This window comes from Populus alba, chromosome 18 (genome assembly GCF_005239225.2).
Source record: "Populus alba chromosome 18, ASM523922v2, whole genome shotgun sequence".
Lineage (NCBI taxonomy): Eukaryota > Viridiplantae > Streptophyta > Magnoliopsida > Malpighiales > Salicaceae > Populus > Populus alba.
The window spans coordinates 12,876,041-12,890,143 of NC_133301.1; the positions used below are offsets into that span (position 1 = coordinate 12,876,041).

At 35.4% G+C, this 14,103-nt stretch overlaps 3 protein-coding genes across 3 annotated transcripts; 1 reads left to right on the plus strand and 2 right to left on the minus strand.

Annotated features, from left to right (window-relative positions):
• Positions 1–1,381: 1,381 nt before the first annotated feature.
• On the minus strand, positions 1,382–4,747 carry LOC118034227 (glycerophosphodiester phosphodiesterase GDPDL6). The gene is made up of 7 exons (XM_073406169.1): positions 4,357–4,747; positions 4,061–4,170; positions 3,333–3,886; positions 2,816–3,207; positions 2,589–2,731; positions 1,961–2,444; positions 1,382–1,841 (listed from the first exon to the last, which is right to left on the minus strand). Exons 1-7 carry the CDS (start codon positions 4,745–4,747, stop codon positions 1,534–1,536), a joined length of 2,382 nt encoding a protein of 793 aa, XP_073262270.1. The 3' UTR covers positions 1,382–1,533.
• Positions 4,748–6,758: 2,011 nt separating this feature from the next.
• LOC118034335 (VAMP-like protein YKT61) lies at positions 6,759–10,993 on the plus strand. The gene is made up of 6 exons (XM_035039594.2): positions 6,759–7,153; positions 7,380–7,477; positions 8,044–8,148; positions 8,310–8,375; positions 9,367–9,453; positions 10,650–10,993. The coding sequence occupies exons 1-6, from the start codon at positions 6,961–6,963 to the stop codon at positions 10,698–10,700; spliced, it is 600 nt and encodes a 199-aa protein (XP_034895485.1). The 5' UTR covers positions 6,759–6,960; the 3' UTR covers positions 10,701–10,993.
• Positions 10,994–11,605: 612 nt separating this feature from the next.
• LOC118034336 (temperature-induced lipocalin-1) lies at positions 11,606–13,012 on the minus strand. Its single transcript, XM_035039595.2, has 2 exons — positions 12,486–13,012; positions 11,606–11,958 (listed from the first exon to the last, which is right to left on the minus strand). The coding sequence occupies exons 1-2, from the start codon at positions 12,858–12,860 to the stop codon at positions 11,776–11,778; spliced, it is 558 nt and encodes a 185-aa protein (XP_034895486.1). The 5' UTR covers positions 12,861–13,012; the 3' UTR covers positions 11,606–11,775.
• Between the last annotated feature and the right edge of the window lie 1,091 nt (positions 13,013–14,103).

Below are 14,103 nucleotides of genomic sequence, written 5' to 3' on the forward strand. Positions count from 1 at the left end.
ATGTTTTTTTCATAATATTGACGGGTTCAATTTTCTGACTAAATTTTTTCTTAATGATATTTGAAAAATAAAAAATAGAAAAATGAATGGGATGCACGTTAATGTTTGTCGATCAAAATATTTTTTGATTCGGAGGTTGAAATCAGAAAGAAGAATAATTTAGGGATTGTCATCCTCAACAGCCTACAGTTCAAGGGCGTATATATGGATTAGCCCAACTCTTTATGGGCCCGAAATCCAATTACTAAAATGCCCGTCACCTCATCACTCCTTAAGACCGCAAGAGGAGGGCAGCAAGGGAGTTAACCGAAAATAGAACCAGTCCCCTTAAAACGTAGAGATACCTACCCTACCGCCAGAAATCAGTGAAGAATGAGGTTTTGCTCTCAGAGAGAGACATGGGAATGGATTTTCTCAGGGTGGTTGCCTCTCTATCTCTCTCTCTCTCTATCTCTATGTGAATGTCTGCGAAGCCTATGATTTCACCATCTGATAATCAATCAACCGCCCTGAGTTTGTGTGTATGTGTATATATATGTGTATGTGTGTGTGTATGCTCTGGCGGTTCTCTTGCTGATGAGAATGCCTTTGCTTATGCTCCTTCTCTTCTCTTGGTAGAGGCTGTGATGTTTCCCAGCGAAAACTTCAGTCATTTTAAAGAAACCCTACACTCATTCGGCAAGGCAAGTTAGGATTTCGCTCAGAAAATGACTCTTTTGTCCTGAGATTCTTCTCTTGCAGCCATGGTGTTGTTGTGTTTCTTTTTTATTGTCTGGTGATTAGTATGGATTTGAGCCTTTCCCTCTCTCTCTCAAATAAAAATAAATAAATAAAAAACAATTCAATCTCACTCTCTCTCTCTCTCTCTTTCTCTCAATCGGCTGTGATGATTTTTTTTCTAAATAGAAAATCAGATGGAAAGGAAGATGTGATCTTTGGCAGGGTAACTTTGAGGAGATCATTGTTGCAGCCATTGATTGTCAGTGTTCCTTTTCGTGTCTGACCAAAGGCGAATCTGAGCCTCCCTCCCTCCCTCTTCTTCCTAATCACTGTCTACAGATTGATCTAAACTTTTTTCACAAATGTTTTTTTTTCCTGAAAAATTTCAAATGGGCTCAGTATTTTCAAATCAATTTTTAGCATTTTCATTGTTTTTCTTAGAAACACCAGAACTCTTTCTATGATCAGACCCTGTACCATGTTTCATGTCTTTAATGCCCCGAATTATTCAAATGGGCTGTTGAATTGCATGTCAAGCTAAAATTTGGGTAAAGAAAGGGTCTTCTTTTGAACAAATTTAAGTGATAGTGAGCTACAGATCTCATTCTATGAGGTTTGAAACTTAGACATGAAAGATGAGACATAATTTACTTTGCCCAGTTATTGTTTCTATTTAGGTAAAAACCTGACACTAAAGGGCCATTCAGCTTGTGTGTTTAACGAGTTATAAATACAAACTCATCCAGAGATTTGATTAAGTTGCTAGTAGACAGGTTAAAAAAAAAAATCAGCCACATATCCTTGCCATGTTAACTAATTACACATCAAAGATAGCAAGGGAAACGCCATGATGGCTACTAAAGAAAGGCCCACGTTAGCAATGTTTTGTAAGGCATTTGAATGAGGTGAAGTTGCAGGAGGGGGGGATGAAGGAGGAGGGGATGCAGGTTTGGTTACGGCAGGGAGTGGTGGGTCCACAACATCTGCAACATCCAAGGCTGGTGTTGGGGAACTTGCTGGTGGCTGTGTTTCTTCAGGAATTGTCTGCAGTAGACTACCAGCTTCAGCTGGAATGATGCTGTATGAGCTATCGGACATGGAATTGGAAGAACATGGATTTCCTGAAGGGGATCAATGTTAGTATGGTAGTGTACAAACTAGAGGAGTAAAGTCAATGCGTCTCTTGTTAAGCATGAGCTTTTGTATAATAATTTATGGTTTTGGTGAGGCTGGTACTTACTCAAATATCTGCTTGCAGTTGCTGGATACTCGGTTATGATTCCATCAACGCCTATTCCAGAAGTGTAAGTTGCAATCTCTATTGTAGGATCCGAAAAGTAATCAAATGGAAGGGTAATAAATTCATTCCTTAAGACTGAGACATATACTGAGATATTCGCTGCTTGCATTTCGTTTACGACTTTGGTGGTTCCTGTAGTGAAGCCATTAACGGTGGGCACGATGGAGAATCTTGGCAGAGTTACTGCATCAGCATATTTTTTGATCTCCTCCACTGGTGTCCTGGGCGCATCACTGATTTCATCTTTAAGATATAGTACTCTAGTGTATGCTGGGACGTTCTTAAACTTGGACAACACTGATGTGTCGTCTGACTGGATTAGGACTTTTTGTGTGGATTGCTTGCCAAATGTGGCGTTGCCAAAGGCAGTGTCAACAGCAGATACTATATCAAGACCCTTCTGTGATGCTAGGTAAGCGGCATTCTGAAGACCAAGGACGTGCTTTAGAAATTTATAGCAAATACAAACTATGATAGCGTGGAGAATTTTCAATAAAGTGAATGATTTTGACTATGAAGCTGGCACATTCTAGAACGCAGTTAAAATTTGTGAAAGAGAAATGTTCACCTCAATGTTGATTAAAATCCCAGTAACCGCCTTTACTTTAGCCAGTTCCAGAAATTCAGCAAGAGTAAGGAATTTACCCTTGCTCTTGTTCGCAGGGTTTCTTGGCAAGCCACCGTTATTCTCGAAAGGGCTTGTCAATTGAGCTGGAATAAGAAAATTTTACTGTCAGGGATTTTAAAAGATTGCTTGAACAAAATTGTAAGCAGGAAAGCAGCAACAAAGTTTACGTTGCAGTGTTTGAATATCGCTCCATGAAAGGTCAAAGGAAAAAATTCCAGCTGACTCTTGAATTTCAGGGATAGTGGTGGATAGAGACATGAAGGAAGCTGCTGCAGTTGTATCTCTTGTAACATCCACAGAATCCAAGCAGAAAGCCACTCCATCCTTTGACATTTGAACTGAGCAATCTATTATGTTAGCTCCATCCTCTACAGCTTGCTGATAAGCAAGATCGGTGCTCCCAGCATAAATTCCACTTGCTCCATTGTGACTTATGATCAAAGCTTGTTCTGCATATAGACATGCATTGTTAATCGGTTGCTCTTGTGGAATGTACGTCGAATATAAGAAAAACATATACCTTTTGTAGGTTTGATATCGGTGTACTGAGCAAAGCATGCTGCATAAGAAAGATAAAATTGTAGGGTTATATTTTACACATTCATTTATATAGTACAATTAAGATGCTTTCTAAAAGAAAACACTCTTTGATGACAAAATCCTTTCTTTCATTGTTTCTATCGCATGTTGGCCGAAAATGAACACAGAGAGAAGGCATGAGAATGTACTGACTTACCAACAGCCTCTGATGCTGTGGGAGGAAAATCTGTAATCAACCCATCAACAGAGAACTGGGAATTATCAATGAATTGCAGGTACTCAGCTGATGGATCATAACTATAATTATAACTTGTAGTGAAGTCATTTGCAAATCCAGAAGCATATACTTCAAGACCAAGTTTATGAGCATCGTTTACAAGGCTAGTGGGAGCTTCTAAATAGTTAGCTGCATTAACAGGCCATATGTAATCTTTTGGGACAACAATCCCAGATGCGAATGCCTTGATTGTGGCAAGATTTCCCAAAATTGAACCATAAGTTTGCTTGGTTGTGGGTTCAGTTGCATTTTTGTCTAGGAACACAAAGACGAGCTTGGTCTTAGCCTTGCTCACCAATCCTTTGATTTTCTTTAAAAAACCAATCTCAGGAGAAGAAATGTAATTCACACCCTGAAGTCTCGTTGCCTTTTGAATGTAATTTGTCACACTTTGTTTGTTTTCTGTATAGAATGCATCATACTGCAAACCAAGAAAATATAGAAAGCAAAGGCATTAGTACTGCGCACATTTAAATGTTAATTAGGAAGTAAATTCATATAGATTTCTGGGCATGGAACCTGTCGACACCGTAAACCTTGAAAGGAATATTCAAACAAAGTTGTTATCAGAAAGAGAAAGAGAGGAGAGGGACACCTGAACATTCAACCAGAATGCAGGGGGATTGGAACTTCTGACATCATCAACAGTTGATATGGGCAGCATCGCGTCGAATGCACTTGGCCGGGAGAAAATATTTTGCACCACTGCATACGAGCAACATGACATCGCCGAAGAGGAATTTTAGTCATTTCAAGGCACAAAATAATTTGTTGAAGCTTATTACCCTTCCTATCTATGCCATGAATAATAAGATCTTGCAACCATGAAACTGATTATGGTAACACAAGAAGATCTCTCTATAAAACCAAAATGTAGTTTCTGAGACTTACAGGACACGTTGGCAAGGAGTTGATCAGCTGTAAAATCCATGGCGAACCACCCGGTTATATCCTGCCCATTTACCTTGCGGGTTTTTGATCCCTTTTCAAATAACATTGCTATATTTGTTGTGTTGTCAAGCCTGATATCTCCCTGGCAAATCCCAACACCGTCTTTCGTTAGTTGTAAATTGCAGAGCACAGCCACATCACTCAGGCTTGTCGCAAGCGCCATCTGATTTGCAAAGTCACTGGATTCAGGGAAGAGCCCCGAAAACCCTCCTCGGGCTATCACAGAAGGTCTCCGGCCTGCATGCACGATGCACAAATCATGTTGTCTTCCATCAGACGAGGTTTCCAGTTGGATTCTAAAATTTAAGCAAAAGTAAAATGCTGCTACCATTTAGAGTGAGCCATTTCTTTGAAGCAGATTCTGATTTCGCCAACGTCGCATGGATCACCAAAAAAACTAAAAGCACATGCTTGATCATTTTCTTCTAATCCTGTTAATCTGTTAAACAATGGTTGGTATCCAAATTCAACGAACCATAACGAATCAAATTCGAAAAGAAAAAAACCCATTGATGAACTTACATGAATTTTTAAGGATTAGGCTTAGAGCATGGGAAACATTAATTAGTTCCCTTGCAAGTTTCAAATGGGAATGAATGAAACTCTTCGAGGAAATGGAATAAAAATTCAAGAAAAAAGGAGAGAAATTGGTCTGACAATTAAAGCAATGGCCAAGAATCAATTTTTTTTTTTTCTTTTTTTGCGATGCTAAATTAACTCCTACACGTTTTTATCGCATTAATGGCTGGTCGAGAAACCAGTAAGCAGTTTGCTGCTTTGATTTTATGGTTTTATTTATGAACTTGAGAATTATTTACTATTTTTGATTCCTAATATTTAGAAGCCCTTTTGTTGTTGAATTTTTTTTGTCCATCTTTCGCGGGATGATTTCACAGCTAAAAGTCCAACGACTTAACTGTTTTTTGAAACCCCTGCCTGCTAATTTTAAATTTTGATGTGTCGATCTTTAAGTTTTATTTATTTTTTATTTTAAGGGCTTGTTTTGTCTTCCATTCAAATCAAAATTACGAAAAAAAAATTAAATCCCATCTTTATTTCTTTGTTCACCCACTCACAAGTTAAGTTCACGTGGATTCACATAATAATTTTTTTTTGTCGCTTTTTTTTTTTTAATTTAGGATTGTATGTTGTAAGGAAAAAACAAATGCTATATAAAGAAAACATTAGAAAATAATATACTAATTAAAATAAAATAAAAATAAATCATTATCATCCCGTATTTGAGTGTGTTTGATATTGCGGTTGCTGTTGTGGTTTGAAAAAAATTATTTTATAAAAAATACTTTTAGTTGAGGTTAGGTTGGAAAAAATAGGTGTTTGGTTAAAATTATGGTTGAAAATGAGGTTGAACAAAAAATAGTTTAATGTGTTTAGTTAAGAATACTTTTGAAAATGAGGTTATAAAATAATTTTAAAAAATATATATTAATATTAATGATTTTTAATTTAAATATTATAAATTTAACTATTGTTATTACATCATGAAATAAATAATACTTTATATAAAATATTTTTTATTATTCCATGAAATCATCTACAATTCCTATTACGTACGAAATAAATCCGACAAGAAATACAGTTTTTCCATAATTTTTTGAGTTTGTAATAAAATTAGATAAAATATTATCGAGGTATAAAATTGATAAAAAAATTACAGTGCGAGTGAATTTTTTTTAAATTGCAATTCATTCAAATCATTATTTATACTAGTTTTTCAGGAAAAAAAAAAATTATTCACATCACAATGCAAGTGAATTTAATTACTCTAAACTAGGTTTTTTTTTTTAAAAAATTAAAAAATTTAACATACTGAAAAATAAAAATAAAAACTAAAATTGTTCACGCGAACAATATATGTGAATTGCACTGTTAATTTTTTTTAAATGAACAGTATAATTTTTTTGCACTATTCACATAAACAGTATATCAATATATATTATTTATATTAATTATATTGTTTATTAAACAGTGCAGCATAAACAGGTAAGAAAAGCAAGAAATATGTTATAATTAAAACGTTTTCAACACAAAAAATATGTGAGATTTATAAACAGTAAATTAATTTTTTTTTCGTTATCAAACGACTACAAACTATGTTATAATTAAAACGCAGCCCAACCTAGTAAACAAACCCCGAAATAAATTATAAAAGCAGAATAAGGCCCAAAAAAAATTCCTCCACTTTCTTTGGCGGAGGAACGAGAATAAGTTCCGTGGACCCCGCCACATTGATACATCACCGGCCAACAACACAACCTTCCTTTTATTTAAACTGCTCAACGGTCCAGATCCATTCCTCTGCGTCGGCAAAGCAAACACTTTATCCCCAGTGGGCAACTCCAATACCTAAACATAATCTCACCCGCACCTAATCAAAATTCCACTTCTCTTTGACGATTCCATTAGAGAGAAATCTAAAATTGAGAGAAAAAAAAAAAGAAAGAACAGAACAGTTTGATAACACGAAACCGAGCAGAGTTTTAAGGAGAGAGAATTAGTTTTGAAAAAGATTCCTAAATAGAGATGAAGATCACGGCGTTATTGGTATTGAAGGTCAACCCGGAAGGATCGGATCCGGTTATTTTAGCTAACGCTTGCGATGTGAGTCATTTCGGGTATTTCCAGCGGTCTAGTGTTAGGGAATTCATCGTTTTCGTCGGTCGAACCGTCGCTAAACGCACCCCACCCGGCCAACGCCAATCCGTCCAGCACGAAGGTCCGTTTCAATTAATTCTGAGTTTTTGTTAGAGATCTCGTTTACCGTTCCGTCAAATTGGACTTTTGTAATTTTAGATTTGATGAATTGGTCAAGTTAGGGAATTTTTTTATACTTAATTTGATGTCTAATTCTTTGTAATTTCGCTAGTTTATGTGGTGATTTTTGGGATGCTGGATTAGGATAACCGAATTTTGTGTTTTTGGATTGGAATTGAATTATGCAGAGTACAAAGTGCATGCTTATAACAGAAATGGACTTTGTGCGTTGGGGTTTATGGACGATCATTATCCGGTTCGCAGCTCATTTTCCCTTCTCGATAAGGTAATACTTGTTTCCGTGCTTGTTACGGTGTGGTTTGGGTTTTATTTGGTGTTTATGTTGGTAGTTTGTTGATTGAATGGGCAATAATAATACATAAATAATTGATGTATAACTATTGTGAAAAGAGATCAGTAAGAGCTTTGGAATGCAGCTGTAATTAGGATTTTGTATGATGTTTGATAGCTTTTGTTAAGGGTGTTGGATATTCTCTCTCGTTTTGGAATAAAGTTTTGTATTTTTGTGTCTCATCAAGATTTTAGAATTTTGCAATATGAAATCATGTAAAGGAAATAGATTTCATAGTTAGGTTTGCTTGAAGTTTCTTTGTGTTCCTATGATGCAATGCTATGTTTGCTTGAGTGACCTCCTGATGTGATACAATAACTAGATGGGACATTTTTTTGGTTGAAAGCTGAAATCATATAATTTATGTGAAGGATAACATTGATTCTGCCCAAAATTTAAAATATAGGTTGTTTTTTAAGTAGTATATTTGGTGGAGTAAACTTTATTGTACTTGCTATCTCATGGGTTTCATTTTAAGATGTTATATGGTAATCTTTCAGGTGATTGAAGAGTATCAAAAGAATTTCGGTGAATCTTGGAGGACTGCACAAGCAGATAGTAGTCAACCTTGGCCATATTTGAATGAAGCTTTGACCAAGTTCCAAGTAACTTAGACTTTTTTTTTCTTAGTCTCATTCCTGGACGTGATGCTTATTTTTTTTAATTTAATGAAAAGTATTTTGTAGTTTTCTATTCACATATCTCATGAATTTAAAAGCCTCTTTGTTTTTCATTTTACCTTACTTTTTAATTTTTAAATTTTCAGGATCCTGCAGAGGCAGACAAATTGTTGAAAATCCAGAGGGAGTTGGACGAGACAAAAATTATCCTTGTGAGTAGCTGTTGATTACATACATTTAGTTTTGCAATTCTGTATTCTTTCCTATCCTCTTCCAGTTAAAATGCCTGGTCAAATCTGCTATTCTTCCCTTTCCTGTTTCCATCCTTAGCTTTTGGTTGGAGGTATTTTTGTCTCGTGGTTCTACCATATTCGAATAGCTATTTTGGAACCTATCAATTAGAGAATGAAATACTACTGTAATCAACTTAAGCAAAAAGCAGATTCATTCTTCATCTACGTGATCTGTGCTTTTTTTCCTTGGGCCAGTATGGAAATTGGTTGAACAAACTGTAATGGCATGTTCTTTGGACAGACCTGGGTGTGAGAAACTATCTCCTGCAAAAATCAAAGTTTAAAAGCTTACAAACAGAAAAAGGGGTGACTAAGTTGCAGTAAAACTAGGAGTAGCTTGGACTCCATCCCTGGAAAATGATCCACATGCTGGTTCTTTTTGAGTCTGTGGATTGTTATCTCATTCATATACAGTGACCTATATTTGTGGTATATCTTAATTCAGCATTAACATATCATGGAACCAAATGGCATCTTTAATCCAATTTGGACCTACATAACCCTAATCCCTTTTGCAGAATGTGTCAGTGCAACATGCACAACATGCTCGCTTTGTTTAGAAGCTGGAATCTTCATCTCAGTGCAGCACTTGTCATGAGATTTGCTTGCTCAATACATCACTTATTAAATGATTTTGACCGTACAGGCTTGTGATGTCCAATTTTAAGTCTCGGTAGCTGGCCTTCTGATTTGCCTTTGTTTCCTGAGTTTTGTGCTGTGCATGAATTTTCTTTTTGGTTTTTTCACTATCCGTTGAAAGAAATCTCATGCCAAAGTAATTAAAAGCTGAAAGTTTAGACATAGATTACCTTCTGGTGATTCATAACTAATCTACTGAACATGATCCTTATAACTCGGTTTCTTAAATTACTCGCCCTGTGACATGTTTTTGTGTTTTTCTTTGGTACAGCATAAGACCATTGACAGCGTGCTTGCACGAGGTGAGAAACTTGACAGTTTAGTCGAGAAGAGTTCTGATCTGAGTGCTGCATCACAGGTAAATGTGCATAAATTTGTTATGTTTTTTTTTCTCTCTCTCTAGTGCACAGGTATCTGAAAAATAACATGCGCAACTCTTGTATGTGTGTTTATTGTTTTTTCCTACCTTAATTGTGCAAGAGTCATCTAATTGTGTTTTTGTTGCTTCATTACACCATCATTCCATGTATGTGTATGTTTCACAGTTGGAGAAGTTGACATTAGAGTCTCTGTAGAAGTTTATTGACAAAAGTGTACAACTTTACTACATGATTGTTTATGCTGGGATTTTGATAACATCTCAAGAACTCGTTACTTAAAACCATTTTGTATTGCAAAAGGGGCATTGAACCTTTTGGGGGAAAATCAGATGCTATGAATTCTTTCATTTCTAAATTCCAAGGGACACTCAAAAGTTTTCCAAGTGCAGTTATTTTTTCAGTTTAGTGAAGTGCTAGCAATGACACTATCCACATGCTGATTAAACTTGCATTTTGTCATACTTCTCACCATTGTTGTTGTGGTCTGTGTTCAGCTGTAGTTAATTGTCTCTTAAAAGAAATTTTATGGTGATTTATGAATACACCATTTATTTGTTTTGCTCGCTTTTAAAATTTTTGATAGGATGTTCTGCTGTTTCCATTTCCCACCAATTGGGTTGATGTATTTTGAACTTCTATATTATTGGCTCGTGTTCACTATACAAAAATTTTCAGTATTGGAAAAACGATTTTAGGATTAAGATCCTTTATAAACTTTCCCTTTCCCATCCACTCCCTTCAGCAACAAACCTGTGGTAATTAAAAGCAGGAAAACTTGCCCATCTGAGTCCAAAATTATCACACAATTTGACAAGGGTTTTACCATGAAGGCACTACGCATCCAAGGTTGATGTTGTACTTGTATTAGAAACCTTTGAACTATGTTTTACTTTGTTTTTTAAAAAACAAAACAGAACTGTTTTTCTATTGTTTTCCTTTGATCTTATTTTGCTTGCCAAATGAAGTCGCCTTCTATCTATAATTTCTAAGTGGCTGATCTACGTTGCACAATGTCAATGTCAGAAACTGCAAGGAAAAATCTGGGAGCTATGATTTCAAAATGGAACTTTAGCTCCTCTGTTAATTTCTAGAAGTCTTAAACTCAGCTATGCTTTTTCTAATTGCAATTTGTGGAGATTATTAACGCATAAACTTTGGTTGATTGTTGAAACAGATGTTCTACAAGCAGGCGAAGAAAACCAATCAATGTTGTACCATTCTGTAGCTGCAATGGCCCCTCATTTGTCATACTGTTGAAGCTGGTGGATGGTAAATTGTGATTGTAATATGTCCATATCATTTATCAAATTTGTGTGGCTGAGTGGAATTTCTCCTTTCTGGATATTTGTGTTGGATCGAAAAGAAAGGAAACCAGATATTGACCATCAAGTTTCTTATCATAGCTTTATACACCTCGTGTTAACTACCAATATCATAGTTCGCATGCACCAGTGTTGTATGCAATTCTCTTACGATTTACTCTTAAAACTAATATAAATTTGTTCAATCGTTTCCTACTGTCCATTCTCGCAGGGCAAACCCCTAATTATCTCACATACTAGAGATGATGCACACAACATTCCTCATGAAACGTTGTTCTTTGCTTTTGGCTTTGCTATTTTACATTTTGATCGTCGGATCTAGGAATGGAAGAGGCTAACGAGTTGCCAGACGTTTTAGAGATGGTGTCGAAAACTCACATTGATTTGTTCAAATCCATGTGAATCTTTGTTAATGAATCCTGATTCCTAATAGAGAACCAGGAACATTTATAGTATATTACTGCTAGGGTTCATGGAGAAAAAAGATACTGATCGATGCATTGATGAATAAACCGGCAGCTTGGGGGGGGGGGGGGATTGCAAGATAAGCAAGAATCTTGGCATGAGTGCATTGCCATCGCTATCACGACAGACAATTTGACCCCACCTCGAGCTGGTTTCAAGATGCAAATCCAGACGACACTCATCAAAGATGGGCCATAGATGTTCTTCCTTGGATTCTAGTTTGGCATTGTGATTCCTTTTGCAAACTGTTGGCGTGATATTATCACCCAAAACACAAATCGAACCCCACAAGACAAACAACAACCCGAGCCTTATCAATCAAATTCAAAAGACTACATCAAAATTATTTAGAAAAAGTTCTGCACCTTTTATATAATTCAGGAACCGACTATTTAAAAACAAGAACCTTCTTTACAGAAACAAAGGCACAAAGGGGTATTAAAACACAGTAGTACTGCTCTATGTTGTGGATGTGCTTAACCCTCTGCTAGATAATCTTTCTTATTTTCTACTTTACTTTCCTAGAATGGATTTGATCCACCAGATGCCTTTGGTGTCCTTGGGTCCTTCTTCTTCCGGTGGCGGGTCAGGCTGTGGAGTCTTGTGGAGCTTCCCCACGTCATATCCCTCTTCTTTCGCCTTCTCCACTAGCTGATTATAGATCTCATCCTCCATATGGGTCTTCCTGCATAGTATCTGAAAGCAGCACATAACACATAATGCTGAGACCACAAGCTAAGCACGCTGCATAAACTATACATGCACCATCCTGTTTGTGGATTTAAAGAGCACAAAGCCCTACAAGCTTCAAACTTTAACACCATGTTTGTTTATGAGGGGTAGGGCAGAGAAGAATGGGGCTGAAACCCTCCATTCTTGTCTGGTTTTCACCACTAGTGGAAGGAACGATGGTGTAAGGGGAAAACTGCTGAGAAAATAACAATTTTCAAAGAGGACAACGAGACAAGAAAGGGCCTGCAATCGAGAGGACAACTTGCATACCTTCCCCAAGATTTTATCCACCAAACAATTTTCTTCTCACCAATTTGCAGTTTTTAATTTTAATTATCAATCATAACATAATCAAATCAACCAACGTCACAAGTATAGATTTGAAGCAAATCATTAATCAATAAACTGATTCAAGAAATTAGTCCAGAAAGAAGGAGCATAATCAAGACAAATAAACAAAGCAAAGAAAAAAAATTTGCATTCATACATACCCAGAGATAACTCCTGCTAGGCTGGCCAATCAAAGCATACTGATAATCATCATCAAGAGACAGGATCCAGTAATCTCCAACAACAGGAATGATGGGCAAGAATGGCGGGACATAAAACTTGACCTTGAGTTTAGCCTCATCACTGTTAGGATCAGCCTTATAAGCAGAACCCTCTATGGATCCTCTCTTGCCATCATTCCACGTCTCATTAAGCACATGGACAGTCCCATCCTCATTCAGCGTATAGGTGGCCCTTGTGTTCACTCCATTCTTGGGTTGGAATCTTGATGGAAATGAAGCAATTTCATACCATCTTCCCATGTACCTCTTCAAGTCTACTCCTTTCACCACTTCCATTTCTTTTTTGGTAGCCATTGTTTTCAAAGCTTTGATGGAGAGGGCTTTATCGCCTTGCCTTTTTCGCTTTACAAGCTATTTATCTTGAACTTTGAATACTTCTTTATAAGGCAAATCTAGGAAGGGTTTGGACTTTGGTGGGCTGAGATATTTGTTGTGTAGATGTGGAGGGCTAATGACCTTGCATGTGGTGGGTGTGAAATGTGCTGGATGTTCATGGGAGCTTCTAGGATCTTTTGGCAAATGTCTTCATTTGGGATCATGTTGTGAGTGTGACTTGGAAGAGTGGCAAACTTGGTGAGGAAGGAATGGGACTTGGTGAGGAAGGAATCATAAAAATTAAATTGATGTTTGATATCGTGGTAGCGACTGCAATTTATATTTTTATTTATAAATATATTAAATAAAATTTTTAATTTTAAAAAATTATTTTTGATATCAACATATCAAAATAATATATAAAAAAATTAAAATTTAAAAAAATATCGTTTACACCGTGTTTCCAAAGAGGCTCTAAGATGAGATTATCATATATAATTGGATAAAAATTGGGTTTAAAATAGATTTGGATTTTATAAGATTTGAGTCTATTTCAAAACTAAGGAAATCAATCTTTTAATCTCAATATAATTAGTTTAGTTGATTAAAGTATTTAAGGCTACTTGATTAGTAGCTTAATTGATGTGTTTTCTTAGTTTTTGTTGCTGAGAACACATTCTTTTCTGATTTTTAATGCAATATCTTTTTTCCTTTCCTTTTTTTTTGGATCGTTAATGATTTCTTCTTAAGAAAAGATATTATTTGTAGGAAACTTGATTTTTTTATATATCTAACTACATCATAGAAAAATAACAAAAAAAAAATTATTTTTTAATAAAAAAATATAAAATTTAGATGGAGAAAAGAGTTTTCCAGTTTGAAAAATTGAAAAAACACTTTCCATAAAGGATAAGAAAATTAAAGTAGTAAAATACTTAATTAATTAATTAATTATTATATATATATATTAATAAAATACTTTAAAATAAAATATTATTAAAAAATAATAAATTACCAATATATTTATATAGGAAATAACATCCAATATAAAAGTATATTAATTTGATAAATTAATTTATATAATACTTTAATTTAGATAATGTTGTTAGAAAATCATTCAAATACAAAACATGTTATATTATATAATAATCATGCATTTTAAATCTTATAAATTATGTTGTAAACTTAGGATACCATAGAATTTTTTTTTACTCTTTTCTAT

What these genes read in the sequence shown, in the direction of transcription:
- LOC118034227 (XM_073406169.1), bottom strand. Translation starts at nt 4,747, where the DNA reads ATGGTAGCAGCATTTTACTTTTGCTTAAATTTTAGAATCCAACTGGAA. An exon ending in GGATTTTAATCAACATTGAG is followed by an intron (nt 2,445 to 2,588) that starts GTGAACATTTCT and finishes CTTGGTCTTCAG; the next exon opens with AATGCCGCTTACCTAGCATC. An exon ending in AACTGCAAGCAGATATTTGA is followed by an intron (nt 1,842 to 1,960) that starts GTAAGTACCAGC and finishes GATCCCCTTCAG; the next exon opens with GAAATCCATGTTCTTCCAAT.
- LOC118034335 (XM_035039594.2), top strand. Translation starts at nt 6,961, where the DNA reads ATGAAGATCACGGCGTTATTGGTATTGAAGGTCAACCCGGAAGGATCG. An exon ending in CCAATCCGTCCAGCACGAAG is followed by an intron (nt 7,154 to 7,379) that starts GTCCGTTTCAAT and finishes TGAATTATGCAG; the next exon opens with AGTACAAAGTGCATGCTTAT. An exon ending in CATTTTCCCTTCTCGATAAG is followed by an intron (nt 7,478 to 8,043) that starts GTAATACTTGTT and finishes GTAATCTTTCAG; the next exon opens with GTGATTGAAGAGTATCAAAA.
- LOC118034336 (XM_035039595.2), bottom strand. Translation starts at nt 12,860, where the DNA reads ATGGCTACCAAAAAAGAAATGGAAGTGGTGAAAGGAGTAGACTTGAAG. An exon ending in CTAGCAGGAGTTATCTCTGG is followed by an intron (nt 11,959 to 12,485) that starts GTATGTATGAAT and finishes TGCTGCTTTCAG; the next exon opens with ATACTATGCAGGAAGACCCA.